Raw genomic sequence first — 20,335 nt, 5'->3', positions numbered from 1 at the left:
CCAGCCCGGGGGCATTTCCCAGGCAGCCTCGCTGGCACCGAGGAGCAAGCAGCAGTGCCACCCCATGCATGCTCCTGCCCTTTCCATCACTGCAGCCAATTAAACCCAGATAGTGCGATGCACCGGGGAATATGCTGGGAAGCAGCGATGGAGCTGGCAGCCCGGCACACGCCAAGGGGGCCCTTTGTCTCATTCAGCACCAAGGAGAAAAAAAAAAAAAGATTAAAAAAGTCAGCTTCATTTGTAATCTGGGATGCAGAGTGTGCACATAACCAGACAGAGACTGCCAAGTCGTAAAGAGCCCCTGAGATCTGTTAGCAACACTCTGTGCGTTTTCACAGTTTCTTCTGTTCTCTTACTTCTTCCAATAAAACCATATGAAGGCAGAGCTGCAGTAACATTACGCTCCAGCCCAACAGGCTCCCCACGATCTGCGTTGCAGGTACGGATCTGAGCAAGCAACAGAAAGCTCTCCTGCCCTGCCGCTCCATGGACCACGGGCTCCCAGATGGGCTACAGGGATCTCACTGTGGATCATACCATGCAAGGAAGACCTAGCAAGCTCCCAGCATCAAAGCCATTAACTCTAGGATGCTACAAGACAGGAGATTGCTTTTAACAACCCTATCCTTTAGGAGCTCTGTCCTGCACCATGGGCAGAGGGGATCACTTCCCACAGGACACTGGAACCTGCGACCCATCACCTCTGAGCCCCAGGTACTTCAACACTGAATTACAGCATCCCACCTCCACACTATCACCTCCAAACTGTACCACGACCCAGCTGCTTTCCCTCCATTCTCCCCATCTCCCGTGCTCCCTTCCTGACCTCTGGGAATCAGGCTTTTCCATGCATCCTTGCTGTAGATATCATTCCAAAATGAGGGCACAACTTGCATCCCCCAATTGCACAAACAAATATCCATGCACGCGTGTTTTTAAGCCATGCAAGGCAGGTTTGGGTCCTCTCTGCTGCAAACTCAGCTTGAGGCTTTTCTGGGATGTTCCCCGGGTAGCTCCACCTGTCCTTACCATCAGCTAAGGAAGCAGCTGCTCAGCCTAGAGAAGCCACAGGAGGTTCCCAGTTTGCTTATTTTAACAAGGAGCTTTTCTTTTGAGCTCTCTCTCAGCCATACTCCAAATGATGCTGCCACGCGTACACAGCAAAGACACCGGTGATTCAACCACTGCACGAAGCAGCAGTAGGCCAAGCCTTGCTGAAGCACAGCAAATACCATCGCCAACCCTAACGTGTGAATAGTGGGATGCAGGGCAGGGCATCAGGCTGGGACGCTGGAAAATGGGTTTTAGTGTCTGCCTTGGGCTTAAGTCCCCTAACACAAGAACAAGGTGGGCTGGTACATGAACCCTTCACCATAAAGTTAAGCCTCCCACAGAGCCACTGCCCTGCACATGCTTGAGCAGCACGTGGTAGACCTTTTTCTGCTCTCTGCCTCAGTTTCCCCATGAAAAAATAGGGAAAAGAGCATTTTCCCCCTCCTATTCTTATTCCATCTTAAGGGGAAAGCACATTTCACTTGTGGGTTTTTTACTGGCAAAAGGCAACAGGGATGGAGGCTTGGAAGGGATCAGACCTGCTGACGCTAACACCAATGAGTAAGAAAAAGCCTTCACTTCTCTTCCCTCATCGCAACCCAGCACAAGAGCGGCTGCACACAAACATCTGGCTGCACACCAGGAACGCCGCATCTCCAAAGACAAAGCTGCCCCAGGGGAGCAGATGTCTCTTGTGCAGCAGAGAAGAGGCACACGTGGCACTCGCTCCCCGTGCCCACCCCACTGCACGCCCCCCAGCCACAGCTGGCAAACAGGAGCCCGAGGGGACCTCCAGCAGCTACCCAGTCGCTCCCGGAGCCCTGACCAAGGCAAGCAGATACTCATGACAGAAACACGTGTCAGAGTTATCCCGTGAAAGACAGACAGCACTTGGAGCACAATGTTTAACCAAAAACTCCCCAGAAGTCTTGTGAAGGAGGTGCAGACCTCTCTGACCTCCCTGAACTTAACTCATCAAGTTTTGACAAAAAGAAGGGGGGGGGGGGGGGGGGGAAGGGAAGCAGTTATTCTGGGCCTGCCCTGACCCCATGGGCAAGCCAGCCATCCCCCTGGGTCTGCCACAGCTCAAAACCAAGCAGAAAAGCCATTTTCCTGGTTTCCCATGTTCCATCTAAAGCCCACCACCACGCTGGGGCCATGGGAGAATACCACCCCCACCAATGGCTGAGCTCCGTGCTCAGCAGTGCTCACCGGGAGAGTTAGCACCAGACCTCCCAGGCAAAAGCCCCTAGGGTGATTCAACCCATAGCCACCTGCGAGATGGGCCCTTCTGAAAATTAAATCACAGGGCAACCACATTATTACTAATAAAATCATAGATAAGGAAATTAATTTGCTTTTTCTCCCCCACATGCTATCCATCTAGTCCCAGAGAGCAGCTACAGCACTGGGGTTACCAGCTCTGCACACCGGCCTGGACTTTGGCAAAGTTTTGGGGGAAACTTCACTGGTTTATGAGTCTGATGTTAAAGCAGGAGCCTCTGGCATGTGGGTTTTGCAGGCTGAAGGGGTATCAGGGCATCTAACTCTGGGAGAGGCACAGATCCAGCCCTCTGGGGCTCAGCCTGCCGTGCCGAGATCTCCGGCTCCCCGGGAAGGGACTTGGCCAGGACAGGCAGTGGGGCTCTCCGGTCCTTGGTGGGACATGAGGTCTGCGAAGCCTGAGGGCTGCTGTCCGTGCCAGAACCCGGTGTCCCCCCAGCACCGGGGGCTTCTGCAAAGTGTCAGTATCTCCACCTCCTGCGGGCCGTGGACTTGGGCATCTGCAAAGAGAGAGCCCCACGGCCAGACCCTGACAACAACAAGCCCAGGCTGGTGAAGGGAGCACAGCCCATCCCAAATCTCAGGGACGCCTGCCTTAGACATGACTTCCCACGCACACCAACAAAACCATTGTAAAGCAGGCTGAAATGCCAAAACCAAGCATCCAAGAGCTGGGAAATGCAAAGACTGGACCCTACCAGCCTGGGGAAACACCCAATTAAACAGGGAGAGGTTGGGATGGCAGCCACCTCCATATTCCCATTGCATTAAAGACAGAAATATTAGACTTTGTGTTTGAGTTACTGCTAGATGGAGAAGCCGGCAGCGGCAAAAGGGGCACATCCCACATGGTATGAACAGGAAGGGCTCCGGCTTCATCTCCCTGCCACGAAATAGAGCTGTAGTCATCCAGGCAGTTAATTAGCAAGCAGCCGTTCTAGGAACTCGCTCCGCCAGTCGACAATTAACGAGGCCATCCCTCTGCTTCCTGCCCAGCCATGATTTATTCATCTAGCATCCCTGGTGGGTCGCGAAAGATAACAAGGCACCGAGCACTTGCCGAGCCCATATGTCAATTTATTTCCCCTGCGTGGGGCTTCCTGAGTCACCAGCCAGGAGGTTCCCTGAGTGCAAAGGGATGAGGACTGAGCTGAAAGGGCTGAGGAGAGCCTGCCTTGCTCAGGGGCTGCGGGAAAAGGGAAAAAAAAAAAAAAAAAAAAAAAAAAAAAAAAAAAGAAAAAAAAAAAAAAAAAAAAAAAAAAAAAAAAAAAAAAAAAAAAAAAAAAAAAAAAGGCAGGAGCAGCCTCAGTGTTATCACAAGCAATTTTATCATGCAAAGCATCCCAAAGAAATCCCACCCGCTTCAAACAAGTGGACCACTGACCTGGATCTCACCGAAACAACATGCCGCATCTAATTAATAGAGGGGCTCCCACCTCCTTCACCACCCCAGTGTTTTATAGTACTTTGATTATTCCCCAAATAAACTGCCCAATGCAGGGAGCTGCTCCGGACCAGCGATACTGGAGCACGATGTTCTGCAGCAGCTTATCCCAGGCAATTTTGCTGAGTAGACACAAGGGGGGGAACCTTATAATTTAAATGCAGTTTGTGCAGCAAATGCTGGGCAAGGGAGAACAGTACAGGACCTGGAGCTAGGTTTCTTTTGCAGCACCAATACAAACTACAGGAAGAAATTAATTAAAGGAAAATAATAAGTAAAATAAGCGGGTTCTAGCTCTGCCAAACACTTCTCTTCCATTCTCCCAGGTTCATTAATGTCTCCAGCTTGCTCTGATTCAGGGGAACTTAGCCACTTCTTCAGATTAAATACAAATCCCCTTGCAGCAGGGCTCAAGCCACAGTAAAAGCAGAAGGCGATGATCCCAAATGCATCCAAAAGCCCTGCTGCAGCCAAGGGGAACTCCATCCCAGCCAGTTCTCAGAGACAGAGAACTTCCAAGTTCCCTTTTACCAGGCTCTCCATCCCACTAACGGCCCCACGATTTGGGGAAGCCCCTCCTCCGCAGAGGCTCCTTTGCGCCATTCCCATCAGATGCCACCCTCCAGCTCAGAGCCGAGAGAAGCACCTCTGACCGTTTCGGCTGACAAACATTTGCCTCCCACACATGGCACACTGGTATCTCTTTCCATCTCTCGCACACACCCCGCAAACTCACCCCATCAGGAAAATACCATGGTCCAGCCGGCTCAGACCAGCCCAAGCCCTACAGGACCTGTGGGATGTGCCAAGCCCCAGGGCAGAGCAGGACGGGTGCTGCACGAGGTCCCAGCTGCCGGAGGCAGGACCACACATCCCATCAGTTTTAAGAGCACAGGGAGAAGAAAGGACCCAGAAGAGGTTTGGCAGGGTGGGGAAAAAAAACCCAAAATATCTCATTCCCTCTGTTTCAAGTTGTTCCCTATCTTTAAAAACCCTCCCTGGAAAACAAAGGCAATGGGGAAAAGTAGCCCAGCTCAGGAGCACCAGAAGATCAAGCGTGGCTGGTGTTGGCTGCTCCATGGGGGTGACACTGACATGACACCCCACAACCCCCCCACCAGCCCCGTGGAGAATTGCGAATGCTCCCGCTCCCCCCAGCTGCCCACCTGGGCTGGGGGCTGTCCGGTACTTACTCCCACTCTTTCCTCCGTGCCTGCGGCGTGCTCTGCATCTTGTGCGCCTCATGCGCCTTGATAATGTCCCTCTGCTCGATCAGCCCGCCCCGCCGGCGCTTGATAACATCTGGGCTCACGGGGACATACTGGCCAAGCCCCAGGTCGAAGGTGCTGCCCATCTCCGTGCCAGCATCAGCATGCCGGGACTGGGGCTCGTAGAGGGCATCGAAGCTGGCGGCGCGCAAGACCAGGGCCTCAGCCAGGCTCTCGGGCTCCAGCAGGTTGCAGGACTGGGTGGTCTGCATCAGGCCAAGCCGGTGCTTGCGCCACGTCTCCTCCTCGGGCAGGGCCAGGACATAGCGGGGGGAGGCAGCATCCAGCTCAGCCGCCCTACCCGGCGCTGGGGCGCTGACGGAGCACGTGCCGAATCCCAGCATCTTTGGTGCTGTTGTAGCTCATCACTCTAGAGGGGCACAAGACAGAGAGGGGAGGCTCAGGGGTTTGCTCCGTTTGCCCCCCAATTCCCTCCCTTCCTCCCACACCAACTGAAAGTCCCAGTTCTTCTGGGTTTGTTGGGCTGGACCCTCTCAAACCAGGCACAGGGCACACAACACTGGATCCCCAAGGCGAGGGGAACGGGTAGCACCTCCTGCCTTACTGCTTTCCTCCTCCTTCCCAATCTGGGCACCCCTGCACCTCTTGAACCTGCAGCTCTCTGACCCCACAGCCCTCTGACCCCACAGCCAGCCCTCCGTGGGGTCCTCAGAGCAGCACAGCTCCCCGTGGCTGGATCACAACGTGATGAGCCCCCACGCTGTCTCATAGACAGTAAAAGAGGAGATTTGGGAGACCTGGATCAAACCACTACTCTGCTGCTTTTGTTATTTTATTTTTTTTCTCTTGGGGTTGGTTTTTTTTTTTTTGCTTTTGCAGGGGGTTGAGGGGAATAAAAGGGGCTGGCACAACACAGCTCAGCTGAGAGCATGACCTGGTAACCCACAGTACAGCTCTCTCCATCCAGCCCAGCAGGCAGCCATGCATTCGCCAAAAAGCCAGCCGCTGCCCGCACTCGGCTGCCCATGCAGGCAGGGGCCATGCAAGTGGCAGGCATGCCAGCAGATGGTGCAGTGCCCTCGCATGCTGCCTGCCAGGTGGGCGCAGCACTGGAGCATCCCTGGCCAGAGCAGCCATGTCCTCCCTCCAGCCCCACGCCTGCGGGATGACAGCCAGGCAGCCTGGCAGAGACAAGCAGCAGCTTAGGAGGCTGGATTTGTCAATGCGCAGCTTTGACTCGGGAACTGCACATTGGAGCGAAAGGTGCAGGAATGCTGCCAGAAACATCGCACCAAGCAACGCTCCTTGGCTAAGCAAAATAGATGATGCTCTATAGACAGGAGATGCTTATGTCTGAGAATAGACCTGAAGCCTTGTCGTGGTGAAATGCTTTATTGTCACGTTGGAGAAGCTCCGTTCAGTACGTTATTGCTGCAGGAAGGGCTTCACTCCGGCAGTCCCTGAAATTCCCTCCCCTCCCCAGCACTTCTCCATGATGGAGATGAAAGAGAGGATGAGAGAAAAGAGCAAGGCAGCAGGCGCTTCACACCAGGGCTGTCACCCCCTTCCTAACTACATCCCTGACATGAGGGGAAAACAACCCAGCAAGGGAAAGGAAGATTTAAGCCTCCTGAAATATGGCAATAACGCAGCAAATTGAGCACATCAGTCATCTTAGCCCCTTCCCAGGGTGTTGTTTGGAGGCACCTTGAACTCCTCCTCCAGAGCAATCAGGGAGGCAAGAACAGCAGTCGGGAGAAAAGCTGGGAAATCACCACACCAGGAGCAAAAAGAAATTAAATATAGACAAAAATCCAAGAGTGACTGAGGGGACAAAACAAAGCATGGGCTCCCATGCTAGCCAAAATAAGCCTGACATCCCCACGCTACAGGGGAAGGGGTGCACAGCATAGCCAGGGAAGCATCCTGTCTCCTTCAGGTCTGCGGTGCTGCACTGCAAATATGAAGTGTCTAAAGTTGCCCCAAAATTTAAACCTGCCTGGCCCAAGGAATACTCACCCCTTGGCAAGCTCTCCAGAAAGAAGAAGGCAACTACCGTTAAGAGCCTCAGCAAATTAATTAGCACATCGATAAGAAGAGTTTGGCTGCTCCCACTGAAAGCTACAAACAAATTCTTCACTTCACTACTTTGCTTACCCATGCCACTTACTTTTTTAAAAGGCATTAATTAATTACTTTTTCAATCCAGCCTTCACTACTTTGCTTACCCATGCCACTTAATTAATGCCTTTTAAAAAAGTAATTACTTTTTCAATCCAGTCCTGGGTACCTTTACAATTTCTGATTTTCCTAATGGATGCTTTTCCTTCTCATATTGCTTTGTTCATTTTCAGCCCTCCCCTGCTAAAGTTTAACTCGTGTAACCACGCCAGGTTTCCTTTGGGGTTTGGGGGCTTTTTTTTGGTCTATATTTTGGTTGTTTTTGTGGGGTTTTTTGGTTCTGGTTTTTTTTTTTTTTAAACAACAATTCTGCAGCCCTGTTTCTTCCCTGAGCATTTCCCTCGGGGAGGATGGGAGGCTTTCTTGCATACCAAGCACGAGCACTCCAGGTTTCAGCCACGGCATGGCTGCAGCAGAGCTGCAGGGACAATTAGCTAAGAGCAAACGAGGGCACATCCCAAGGGCAGGTCCAGCATGCACACGGACACCGGCTCTCCTGATGCCTACCAATGCATCTCCCACCAGGCTTGCTCCAGGGACACTGGTGACTCCCAGGCTTAGAGACAAGTGAAAAAGGTCAAGCAGAGCCCTCAAATGAAACACTGAGAAAGTTTGAGGAAATAAACAGAAATAATTAGCTCTGCCTCCGCCTAAGCAAACAGGGCTCACACTGCCAGCAGAACAAGACACGTTCCCTCCGGAGAAGTGACAAGCAGAGAAGGGAGGATGCCAGAACATTTTGTTAAGGAAAGCCGATGAGGCTACGCGCTAACAAGTGTGCTCATGGGATGCCACGCACCGCGTATGAAGCATCTGACATCAGGGCATCTGCCCATCTTCTAGCCTTTGGTTCCCCCTTTACACCGAAAACAAGCTCACTTTATTTTTACACAAAATCCGGATTAGTGGGAAAAACACCACATTTGTTCATATAATTCAGCTTCTGCTGTTTAAACGCCAGCCCTGCCTCCCACAAAAGGGAAACCTATGGCAAGTCAACACGTGGTCAGTTTTGAAAACATGGAGTTATCTTCTGATCCTGTCTGTGGAAACCCACAGCTCGGTATCCACTGGGAACAGGCCATGGCCGAAGCCGGGACCACGCAGCCAGCCAGCAGTCCTACCTCCACACTGGGTTTGCTTAATAACATACAACTCAGGTGTGTATCGGTGCCTCCAAACACTTCCAGCTGCAAATCAGCCTTCGTGTGGGAATAAACTCAGGTTTGCCGCACAGCTCCTTGTTAACAGCTGCACAGAAGATGGCTTTGCAGCTCTGTTAATGACAATTAATAACTAAAAAAAAGCAAAAGAAAACAGCGTATCCACCTGTCCAACCCCCTGCCATGGTACCGCACGGGTTTCCCACTGGTGACTCCAGCTGATGCTTGCGGTCTGTATTCCTGGTTGCACAGCCGGGACACGGCAAGAGCACAGCACAGAGCCGCACGCGGCTCCAGGCAGCCCCCGCTGCCCTCCGCTCACCCGACTGCTGCAGCAGCAGAGGACATCACTGCACAGCAACGGTGCCTTTGGCTGCATTTGATACAGGAGAGCTGAGAAACAGCTGCTGTTGTGACACATAGCAGGCTTTCAATACCAGAAAATGAAGTTTCTAGAGGCTCTTAGCTCCCAAATTTTGGGCTAAAACTAATAAGAGTGAGGAAATTTACTGTTTGCTCCTGCAGCAGAGAAGTCGAGACAAAACCATGGCCACAGGGCTCTGGGAGCAGTCAAACTGAATTAGAGTATGGATATTCAGTTGTGAAAATGCTGGCACTTTTGCTTTCACCTGCACAGTAGCTGGGAGCAGTGCAGGACATCTGAGGACACAGACCACCCAGCTGTGACAACGCACAGCTGGAGCTCACCCCATCTAATAGGGATCTCATTAGAGAGATCACACCCAGCATCCATACATCCCCTCCCATGCTGGGATTGCCACGGCCAAACAGGGACAGCGCAGTGAGCACCTCTTGACCCTTGGCCTGTACGTCAACACGGGCTGAAATGGGACACAACCCAGGGCAGCATCCCACCCCACAAACCACCAAGAACAGCTTTTTCGAGACCTCAGCACCAGCATGACAAGTGATAGAAGAGACATGCACAGGTCTTCTGCGACATCCTTGAAAGATGACCACGTGCTGCCAGGTGACTCAACCCCGTTATCTCAACCCAAACCACACGCCACAGCCAAGGAATACAGCCTCTGCAGGCAGGAGACCCTGGACTCTCACACCATACTTCATTTTTTCCTTCTAGCAGCTGATTAACTAATAAAGAGTTGCAGTGAGAAGCAGGTTCCCAGCAGCACCACTGACCTACAAACAGGAAATTCCTTTTAGGGTTTTTTTCTGTGTATGTGTTACAATGGCAGCAATCAAGTCTTTAGCCAAGTAACTATGTATTACCATAATAACTACACTCGGCACTTAAGGCTCTGGGAGAGCTCTTTGCTTCCATAATCTGAATAACCTTCACCAAAACCCCCAGAGTTAAAGCAGAAAGGCTTAATGTTGTGCTGGCCTGTGGGGGTTGATCTTCCTGAGGCAGCACAAGGGTCCGGCACCACAGCACTGAGCTCCAGCGCTGCCACGAGCCCCAGGTGAGCAGGGAGGCAGAGACCCCTTCCTGGAGAGGACATGAGGCCTCAGCCCAGAATGGATAAACCCTGGCTGTATTGCACGCAACAAGCAGCAAAGCTGCCAGAGTCCTCCAACCACGGTCCATCAGCCCAGCAGCCTTCCCTGGGGATTTGGGGGATGATTTCAACAGCAGCATCAGAGCAAGAAGCTGCTCTGATGTTCCTGCTTCCCCTTTTGAGCAAGTGTCCCTCCTCTCTCCTGAATGAGCAAGGAGAAAGCACAACAGGGACAAGAGCAAACCCCTCCGGAAGATGTGTGTGTGTATATATACATATTTATATACACATGTGTGTGTGTGTGTGTATATATATATATATATATATAGGAGAGCATCTAGGATGCTGCCCCCAAGCATCTTGGGGACACCCCGAGCCAGGCAGGGTTCCTCCGCTTCACCAGCCCACAGGGGACGTCTCTTCCCCAACCTTGGCTGGTCTCCCTGGGAACTCACATGCTCAGCCATCTCAGCCCCACTTCATCCTTCCTGGGGCACAAGGATGCTCCAAATCCATCCACTGCCACTCCTTCCCTCTGGCTCACTAACCTGCCTCTCCCAGGCCACAGAGGCCACTTGGTTTTCAGGACAATCAAATGCCATCTGCCTCTCTCCACTGAGCCGTGCTTACCCCGAGCTGCTAATCATTAGTCCCTGCTCAAGGAGAGAAGGAGAGCTCATGCAGCACAGCTCAGCAGAGCACTAAACCTCAGAGCACTAGGAAGAAACTCAGCATGGGGCCCCTCCAAATAGAGACAGATGGGCTGTGAGTGACTGATTCATCTTCATGGCCTTTTCCTCTCCTGCCACGTGCACTTCTCCTCGCAGTGGCACGGATGCCCTAGTGGACACCCCCCCGAGTCCTCCAGCTCCTCCATCTTACACCGAATGCAGCAGCTGAGTCTGCGCAGCACGGTGGCTGCAGGAGCCAGCTGGCGAGGGTGAGCTATTTTTAGTTGAGTCATTTGTTACTGGGGAAAAGTTTGTTGGATTAAACCCCCCTCCCATAGCCCCCACCACTGGCAGGTTTGCAGCGGCTCTGCTGGGAAGAGCTGCTCCCAGCATCCCTGGTACGTACCCAGCAAGAGCCAGTGCTGCATCCCATGCTTGGGAGCTTTGTACGACACCAGTAATAGAGAGACTTAAGCAAGGTGGGAAAGAAAGAAAAAGACATTTACAGGCAAATGCTCCTTGCGCAGACCTATTCCTATGCTCAGCAAAAGGTGCAGGTGAAAGGATCAGGTCAAGCGTCCCGATACAGGAGAGCCGGGGGAAGGCAGCACCGCACATGCCAGCGTGTTTGGGGCAGAGGGACATGGTGCAACCAAAGAAGGGCCGCTGGGCTCATTTCTCAAGAAGCATTCATTTCTCATCACCCTTTCACATATAATAAACTATTTTTTGGGCCTTCACAGTGCCAAGACACTACAAAGATCCCTAGAATGACTGTAAAGATCAGATGGAGGAAAGAGCACAGCTCCGAATACCCAGGGGCTGCTTCAGACTGGGAGATGCTCCTGCACCAGACAGACAACCTTTTGTCTGGGAAACAGCTTTTGTTCTGCCACGCCAGGGTTTTCAAGGGTGGCGTGATGCTCCAGCGGCAGAGCCCACTCCCCAGGGCTGAGCACCACTTCTGCTTCCCGGGAAAAGCCATGCTGAGCCTGGATGGGGCCAGGCTGCTGCACAGACCCCATCCCAACTAGGAGGCATCTCAAAGGCCAGCGAGCTCATGGCGGGTGCGAGGGCTCTGCCTGTGCCAGCAGCGGGGTAGCACAGCCCCAGATACCAGAGCCCTCCCGAAGAGCACCGCTCCCAGGGGAATCAGCTTTAAGAATATCAAAACATGAAATTATCTCATCTCTCCTTTAAGAGCAACTGTTAAACACCACCACTATTATTTATATAAATGTATGTCAAAGAAATCAGCCCTCCATCTCCGGCACAGAGAGGCAGGAGAGCCAGAGACTGCCAGGGCAGCAGGACCCCCAGCCCCAGGGCTGGCTGTAGGCAGTAAGCCCCAGGCCTGAGGATGCTTTCGGGGCACGGCCAGGGGCAGGCACGATGCTGCTGGGGCAGCAGTGAGGCTCTGGCTGGCCTGACACAGGGATTTCAGTGATGGGGTAGCACCAGGCATGGACAGCAAGGTGTCCTGGTGCTTGGGAATGCCCATCCTGACAAACAACTCGATGCCCAAATTTCTTCCAGCACCACCTTTGGGACCGTCTCATCCCTTCACCTCTTCCTGCGCCCCTCAGTGCCAGACAGGCAGATGTTTCTGCATCTCAAGGCAAGGTACCCCTCATCGCACATCCATCATGCCTGCAACCTGCCACCCCCAATACCAGCCCCACACCAGCATCCCAGTTCCAACCCCAGAAGGCAGAGAAAACACGCACAGGCAGACCTAATAGCGTGTGTGCCATCAGCCACGGGCAGAGATGGGGAACGCAGGACGATGCCCGGCACAGCTCAGCGTTTCCCTTCCTCGTACAAGCTCTTCCCCTCAGCAGGGCCAAGGGGAGAGGTATCACTCCAGCAGGCAAGTGCTGGACTTGGACTCGCCTAGCACAGCACCGCTGCTCTGCAAACAGCACAGGACCGAGCCTGGCAATAGAAATAATCGGGCACAGGAAAGAAAGCCGTAATCTGTGCAACAGCAGCATCTAGAAACCAGCAGTGCTTGGAACTATATGCACACACAGCCAGAGCGCGTGCCCTTAGGAGTTTACTTTCCAAAGAAGGGCAGAGCAAGGACTTCTTAAGATAATTTCCAGCTGTAATCACCGGGCCACCCTCCAGGAATATAACTCTGCTCCTGCACAAGAGTGCAGGCTGTCACCCCTCTGGGGCCACACTGCCCTCCTCCCTCTGGCTCCCACCGCAAGGAGGTTTTCCTCAGAAAGGCACAACGATCCTCCTGGGCTGCCTATCATTCCTGCAATGCAGGGCAGACAGCCAACATAAAGTGCATGTATGGAAACAGCCCTGAGCTCATAGGCCTCAAAACCGTCCCCTCGCACAGCCGTGGGCACAGGGAGAGCAGCGTCTCCACATCCCAGCCTGCCATTCCCTGGATATTTGGCAAGCCAAGAGCCAGTGCATACAGGTAGTCACAGACAGAGCACCACCATCCCAAGGACAGCCTGAATTTATGCTTTAATTAGCATGCAGCAGCAGAGATGGCTCTGCACGTCACACCTCGGCTGCTCCTGCACCTGGGGATGTGGGAAGCCGAGCCCAGCCCCGTAACTCAGCCTAAGCTAGTTCATTTCAAAGAGGACAAGTGACCCCAAATGACATCAGGGTTCAGCATCAGTCCCCATCACTCTCAGCCCAAAAGCAGCTGCAAGAATTGCCAAGGTATAGAGAGGAGCTGCCAGCATGAACCAGGGTGTGTTAGAAGTTGCTGTGCAACACAAAAAGAAAATGCTTTAAAAAAAAATAAATAGGTCTCTGGGAAACATTGCTGGCAGAAGACAGCCCAGCCCTTGCTCCTCACTCTGGAGCACCTGAAATGAGGCAGCATGCAGGAAGGGGCTGAGAACAGGGCATTGCTTTTGATGTAGCAGATCAGAAACCCAGGTCAGCTTGAAACCACAGATACAAAGAGGATTTGATGCAAATACAGAAGGAAAAATGGGGAACCATGAAGCATTCAGGCCTCCTGAGCACTGCCCCAGGAAAAGTTTGTTCCCCCGTGCCAAGGCAGGCTGAACACACACGGTCCCAAGATGGACCATGAGACCCAGGAGCTGCTCGGTCTGGGCTCCCCAGAGGGTGGTTGTCGGTCTGGATGGCACCCTGTGCATCCCGGGAATCGCCAGCACATGCCTGATTCTGGCTTCGTGCTACGGCTTACAGCTTCTCCAAAAACGTCTGGCTTAGCCAGGAACTGCCTGCTGGGATGGGGCAGGAAGGACACACATGGCTCGGACTACAGCATCCCATGGCCATCTCCCAGGCCAGCCTTCTGGGTTCCCTCCTTGCATTTCACCCCAACCGGGCTCAGTGGCAGCCCTTTCAGACTGCCCTCCTCCCCTCCAGCCGGGAAACTTAACAAAAACAACAACAAAATTCTTGTTTAACCTAGCAAAGCCAGGGAGAAAGAGTTCTCATTTCCAACGGTGCCTTCGCTGAGGTGACTCACAAACCACAATGTGTGTCATTACTTAATAGACCCACAAAAGCAATTATACGATCATGCAAACATCAGATTCCCGGCACAAGGAGTCACAGCACCCCGAGAGGTTAAAACAAAGGGATGCTTTAAAGGTGAGCGACGGCAGGCTTTATTCTTCTTTGACTTTTGTTCTCATTATGTACAAAGACTCACTGAAAAGGTCTTATTGTTTGTGCAAAGAAAAAAAAGACACTCTCTTGCACAAATTGCATGGTGAAGAAGGGAAGGGGATAGAGAATAAGTCTGTCCTGCCATGCTGAAGACTAGGAGAAGAAAGTGTGCTATGCATACGCGGCTGCGAGGTCCTCACCAGCCACAAGGACAAGCCAGAGCACCTGATGGGGTGGGCATCACGCAAGCAGGCCAAATTACTGGGTAAGTAGAGCAAGATTTTCCTGATTCAATCTAAAAGGAGGAAAGGTAGGTTTTCCTTTTGCTCCTTCACCCAGGTCTTCTATAAACCTTCCCTGTTTACCTTACACACTGCAGGGAACTGAGTGGATTTGCATTTTACCTTATCCTGGCTTGAGCTGGGTCAGGATAAATGGACAATAAAAAGGTATTTCTTGCCTGTCAGCATAACAGATGCACAAATGGGGCCTTGAGGGCCCTTTAGCAAGCAACCAGCTTCCCTGCTGGGTCCAAAGGGTAGGAGAACATGTCCCAGGACACCCGGCTGTTCAGGGGCAAAAGCCTGGGCCAGCCCCTGCCCTTCCTTCCCCTCCTCATCCTCACCTGTCCCTTCCACCCTCAGCCACTCCAAGCTGCCACACACACCCAGAGCTCATTCCCTGAGCCCAGTTTCTCCCCAGTCTCCTACAATATGGGAGATGGGAGGAAAACAAATGGTAGGAGAACATGTCCCAGGACACCCGGCTGTTCAGGGGCAAAAGCCTGGGCCAGCCCCTGCCCTTCCTTCCCCTCCTCATCCTCACCTGTCCCTTCCACCCTCAGCCACTCCAAGCTGCCACACACACCCAGAGCTCATTCCCTGAGCCCAGTTTCTCCCCAGTCTCCTACAGTATGGGAGATGGGAGGAAAACAAATATTTATGGGGAGCTAAAAAGAACATTTCGGCAGTCCTGCTTTTTCCACCAGGACTAGTAACCTGGCTTAGCAAGTGCCCAGTCCTCACCTCCCACCCAATGCACACACTCCCAGGAAGTCCCAGGAGCCCTTCTCCTCAGGGGACACCACCAAATCCCTCAGGAAAGCCTGGGTGCTTCCTTCGGGCTCCTAAAGGCTCCATGTCCATGCTTGTGGACACGTTGGGGAGTCATGGGCTAAGCCAGCCTGGGCACAAGCCCAGCCGCTTCCCTAAGGTGCGAAGCAAGAGGTCAGCGCTTCTGGAAACCACCTGGGCAAGAGGACAGGCACAGAGCACAGCATTTTTAGGCGCTGCTCTTTCGGATATGTCCAGCTGGACCCCAGCTGCCATCAGTGGCCTCCCCTCCCTCCAACAATGCAGCTTTGCCCCCAAATGCTGGTGCCAATTCCCCCTCCAAACCCCAGCGACAATGGTGTTTTATCGCCCACTGCCTGCCTTGCTTCATTAGCACCAGCAATTCCAGCACCTCCCTTTGGGATCAAAGCCACCACCTTATCGTCAGGCTCCCTCTCCTCCTCAAAATTTTCCTTCTTTTGAAGAAAGCTCATGCACTCCGCTTCCCCTTCTTTTACCAGTTTACTACAATTGCTGGCATAGAGCTGTTAATACCACGATTGCCTCCCCTTCTTCTCCTCTTTATTTGTGGCATTATTTCATTGCTGCTCTTTCATCCCTCTGAAGCACGTTACTCGGAATAATTTATACCAAAGCAACCTTCCTGCCAGATAACTGCTTCGTGGGACACTTACGCACAGCGCAAACGAGCTCAAAATAAGGATGAGACTAATTCATGGAGGAGAGGAGGGCAGGCACAGCCAGGAATGACAGCCTAGCTGCAATCGCCAAGCTCTGCACCGACAATAGTCAGAGCCTGGGAAGATCCAGCAGGCAAAGAGCAACGTACATCCTATTTCTTACACTATTCCTTATATTTCTTAAGACATGCACCAGTCCAGCCCAGCATCCTCCACAGTCCTGGCTGAGCAGCCACACCAGGCACGGAGCTAGAAGGAGCTTTGCTCTGACCCAAGCCGACTGCTTCACTTGTCAGCCCCATCTCTTCACTGAAATAATACCCAACAGCTGAATTAGCTCATAACTATCATGAATTTGGCCCTTTTACAACAGTGTTTGTGCTTGGACTTTATCATATTTGCAAACATCGGCAATCATGTTGTGGAGTGCAGAAACGGCTGCTAATTGGTGGCCCCCCCATCCGTCTCTCTCTGTCTCCAGGAAGGCAAACGAGGCTCTTCCGCGGGTGGCATGCAGCTCTTTTTACACTAGGAAACTGCCATCTGTAATTTTTAGACATCTCGAGGATGGCTGAGGACCAGCAGCGCAAGACTGCCGGCGGTTGTCACTCAGCCTGCAGCCGCCCGGGGGTTTCTCCTCTGGCACAGCTGTCTGGCGCTGCCGTGTAATTTGGCACTGCCCACCACCACCACCCCCCCCTTGTGCATGCTCATGCTGGACACCAGAGACCATTCACTTTCAGAGCCTCAGCGACTCGGAAACGGGCAACGCTATTTCTGGCAGCGTCACTCCCCCTCTCTCCTCTTGCCCACTTGCTCCTTCCTAAATAGTTTAACGCCATGGATTTTCCCATGTCAGCCATCCACCGTCTGCTGGCAGGCTTCAGAGCACTAGCAAGATGTTTGAGCAAGCTGGGGTGATGCAAGAAATTATCTTCATGGTCCCCAGCCCCCCACCTCCATCCATCCCAGTGGCAGTGACCAAAATTCATCCCTCCCAGGAGGGTACCATGCTGACACATCCACATTTCCCAAGCTGGAGCTGATACACAACTCCCATACAACATTTAGGGTTTAAACCAGGTCATTTTCTGGGTTTAAACCTTGTTTGTGTGTTAGCCACCAACAGAACTGCTTGCAAGGGCTCCAGCCTTCCTCCAGTGCCTGTTGGTCTGTCTGGGGCTGTATTAAAACCCCGTTATGCTACACGCTATTGCAGAATCACCATCCAGGAACACAACGTTCATGCTTCCTTGGGTTTTACACCTTTCCCTCTGACTGCAATGGGCTGGACAGCCCCTACAGACAGGCCAGCAATTTGTTACAGTCCCCAGCTGAAAACAGAAGATGCTTAAAGCCTGTGAGCACCCAGACGGGATTCTCAGTCTCAGAGAGCACCCGGTGCAGGCTCCACAGGGGTCAGCACTGCTCAGCTCATCACCCCCTCTGCAAGTGATGCTCAGCTCATAACCTGCACTGGTGTCCAGGAAAATAGGTGAAGGCAACTGGTCTGTCCTGGTCCTTTTTTCTCGCCTAAAGCCTCCGAGTGAAATTTTAGCATCCCAATGGGGAAGAAGGCGGTTTTGTGTCCAGCCCTTCGCTGTCCCCTCTCCCCCTGCCCTTCCCTTTCTTGGACACAATCCCTCATCAAGGAAGCACCAGTTGGACACCAAGACATAAACCTGTCCCATCTCTCCTCCAAAAACACCCTTGAGCCAAAGTACTGAGCACCTTCAAGTCAAAGCTACTCCATATGGGCCACCCCCTTTGTCAGCCAAGTACAGACCAGAGCAGACACCCTACATACCAGCCACCTCCCAGGCGCAATCCACACACCCTCAGGACATCTCCCCATCCATCACTGGGCTTGCACACACAGACCATGTCTCGCTCCGTACGAGACAAGCCACTCACGGAGGATACACATCTGCAGCGCTCCCAATAGTTGCCCTTCCTGCGCCTCCCAAGACACCCTGCATCACCCAGCGCCGACTGCGGGTCCGGCTGCCAGAGCACCCACTCATACCCACACCCCTCCCCAAGCCACTCCTCGCTGCTCACACTTGTGGCTCATTTCCACCACACTTATTTTTATTTTGCACAGAAAACCTGGCCTCAGAAATGCAACAGCGAAGCTTGTTAACACCAGCAAGTGCACAAAAAAATTGTCAAGCCGACCGTGAAGAACTTTCCAAGCAGTCAGCATCCCCATGGTGCGGGGGATGCAAGGCTGACTGCAGATCACACACAGCCACTGAGGGACTTCTAGACACAAGACTCAACGCAGCCTCAGTGCCCAAGTTAACCCTCTGGAGAAACTTCTTAGAGGCAAGAATAGTCCACAGCGGCTTTAGGCTCTTTCCAGCCACCTCGGACCTCCAGCCAAAGCGTTGAATCACCTGTAGCCTGGTGTGGGTCCAAGATCAAGCCCAGGTATTCACCCCGCTGCCGAGAGCTGGGTGTCTCCCGCACCGCCCCATCAAACAGCCAGGAGCCGAGCCAACGCCTCCTTTCGCCTTTGGGCTTTCTCATCCCATTTGAAAATCAAAGTGAACAATTTGGATGGGGACCACAGCACTAAGCACACAGCTATGGTGCACTGCTTGGTCCAGATGTGACCCAGCACATCTGGAGCCCAGGAAGTAGTGCTATGGGCACAGACCCCACTGCACAGCCTAACCCCCCCGAGCAGGTTTTGACCAAGGATGCTACACACCAAGCAATGCATCCTCTAAAGAGGCTCGGGTGCTCTCCGCAGCCCACAGGAGCTTTAACACAAGGCCAGTACAGAGCATTTCTAAAAATCCCAGTCTGCCATGAGACGTAGAGCACCGTGTACGTACAGCCTGCTTGAAACGGCTAACGAATCGCATTTATTCCAAGCTTGCTACTTCCATATGCCAGAGAAAAAAAAGCCCAAAACCAGAGCAGTGATGATAAATTTCTAAAGCTACTGTAGCAAGGAAAAGAAAAAACCCGGAGTAGAAGCCGCCTCATGCCATCTCCCAGAAACTCCCCGCGCTGCGAATGCCAAATTAAGTCAAAAGGAAGAAGGAAGAAAAAACCCTTCCATAACAGCTTGCTATTGTGTTTCCTTCCAAAAGGACAACACTAACCACAGTCCCTTGCTGCTTTCATATTCAGCATCCACTTCAGCAGCTTGTTATTTAAGAAGTAAAACCCACACCTTTGCCCTCGGGTCCAAAGCGGGGCACAGGAACACAGGCTGGCCCCACACTGCCCAGGCGAGAGTGCAGCCACCATGCTAAAGTCACCTAAAGGGACTTACCCAGGGCTGGCAGAAGGGACAAGGGCTCATCCTAAACCAAATAGGACCTGGCCTGATTTCATCCATCCTTGTTGCTGTGCTTCACCCCGGGGACCATCGCATCCCCCCAGAGTGATGTGCCAGGATGCACAGGGCTCAGACCCGCTCCCATGCCAAGCGCCCGGTCACAGCAGTGCAGGGCAGTGGACAAGGGACAGGGGCTTGGCACCAGCCAAGCCTGCATGGAGCTACTGATACTCCTTGGCATCCCCAGGGCCAGCTCCAACCCAGCCATAAGTTTTTCATCCAGGAAAGCCTTGGGCAGCGAGCCCCTCACCCCAGCCAGCCTCGCAGCAGCAACACAGCCCCAGCATGCTTACAGTGTGCAGGGGGGGAAAGCCCACGGGTGCTCACCTTGGGCTGCACCACCCATGTCTCCTGCAGCTCCTGCCGTGGCTCACCCGACCCTCATGGTGTCCTGGGACCCCATGTCAGCCACTGCGCCAGGACCGATTAATCCCCTCTGGACCCAGAGTGATCCTTGTTAAAAATAGGCTCTACCTATGACTCTCCTGGCTCACATGGGCGTCATCACCTTGGCCCCGGCACGCTTCCTGACGTGACTAACACTGGCGGCATGTGACTAACACCCTGTCCCGCACTGGGGAGGGAGACGGTCCCCAGCAGCACAGGCAGGCACGAGTGGGTGGCCAAGCCACAGCGTTTTGGCTGGAGTGAGCTCTCCCCCCTCTTCCTCACAGGGTTTCTCCATGCATCTCACCTACCCTGCTGGCGTGCACCATCCCGGGCTGGGAGAGAGTCATGGTGGTGCCACCCAGCTGCAGCATCCAAGCCAGTCCAGCCCCAGTGCAGGGCACAGCACCACAGGGATGCTCTGACCAAAGCTTAGCCTCTAGGTCCTGCTGCGCAGCCGGGGACAGGCTGCCATCCCAATCCACCACTGTGTGCCTGAGGGATCCTGCAAATCTAATGAGGTTTTGGTTATTTCTGAAAATGCTGGGGCCTGGAGACAGGAAATGGAGGAAGTCTCAGCTCACTCAAGAGGAAGGGCTGGACCAGCCCCACGCACCTGCTACAGAGGTGCAATCCTGGCTCAGCACTAGATGAGCAGCGTAGTCTGACAATCCCCAAAGCAACCCCAGCCACAGACGCCAGGGCGGGGG

At 53.1% G+C, this 20,335-nt stretch overlaps 2 protein-coding genes across 2 annotated transcripts in view; one reads left to right on the top strand and one right to left on the bottom strand.

Annotated features, from left to right (window-relative positions):
• The window catches only part of CACNA1E (calcium voltage-gated channel subunit alpha1 E), a 122,023-nt gene extending 116,627 nt beyond the window's left edge, over positions 1–5,396 (bottom strand). The window contains exon 1 of the mRNA XM_019471144.1: positions 4,978–5,396. Coding sequence (XP_019326689.1) covers positions 4,978–5,396 — 419 coding nt within the window. The remainder of the gene's footprint in view (positions 1–4,977) is intronic.
• A 657-nt stretch (positions 5,397–6,053) lies between these two features.
• The window catches only part of STX6 (syntaxin 6), an 87,369-nt gene continuing 73,087 nt past the window's right edge, over positions 6,054–20,335 (top strand). Inside the window, exon 1 of the mRNA XM_009275915.1 lies at positions 6,054–6,110. Within this exon, the coding sequence (XP_009274190.1) occupies positions 6,054–6,110 (57 nt within the window). The remainder of the gene's footprint in view (positions 6,111–20,335) is intronic.

Source organism: Aptenodytes forsteri, unplaced genomic scaffold (genome assembly GCF_000699145.1).
Source record: "Aptenodytes forsteri isolate BGI_AS27 unplaced genomic scaffold, ASM69914v1 Scaffold289, whole genome shotgun sequence".
Taxonomy (NCBI): Eukaryota; Metazoa; Chordata; class Aves; order Sphenisciformes; family Spheniscidae; genus Aptenodytes; species Aptenodytes forsteri.
The sequence above is the reverse complement of the archived record's forward strand: the minus strand, read 5'-3'. Positions and strand labels throughout refer to the sequence as shown.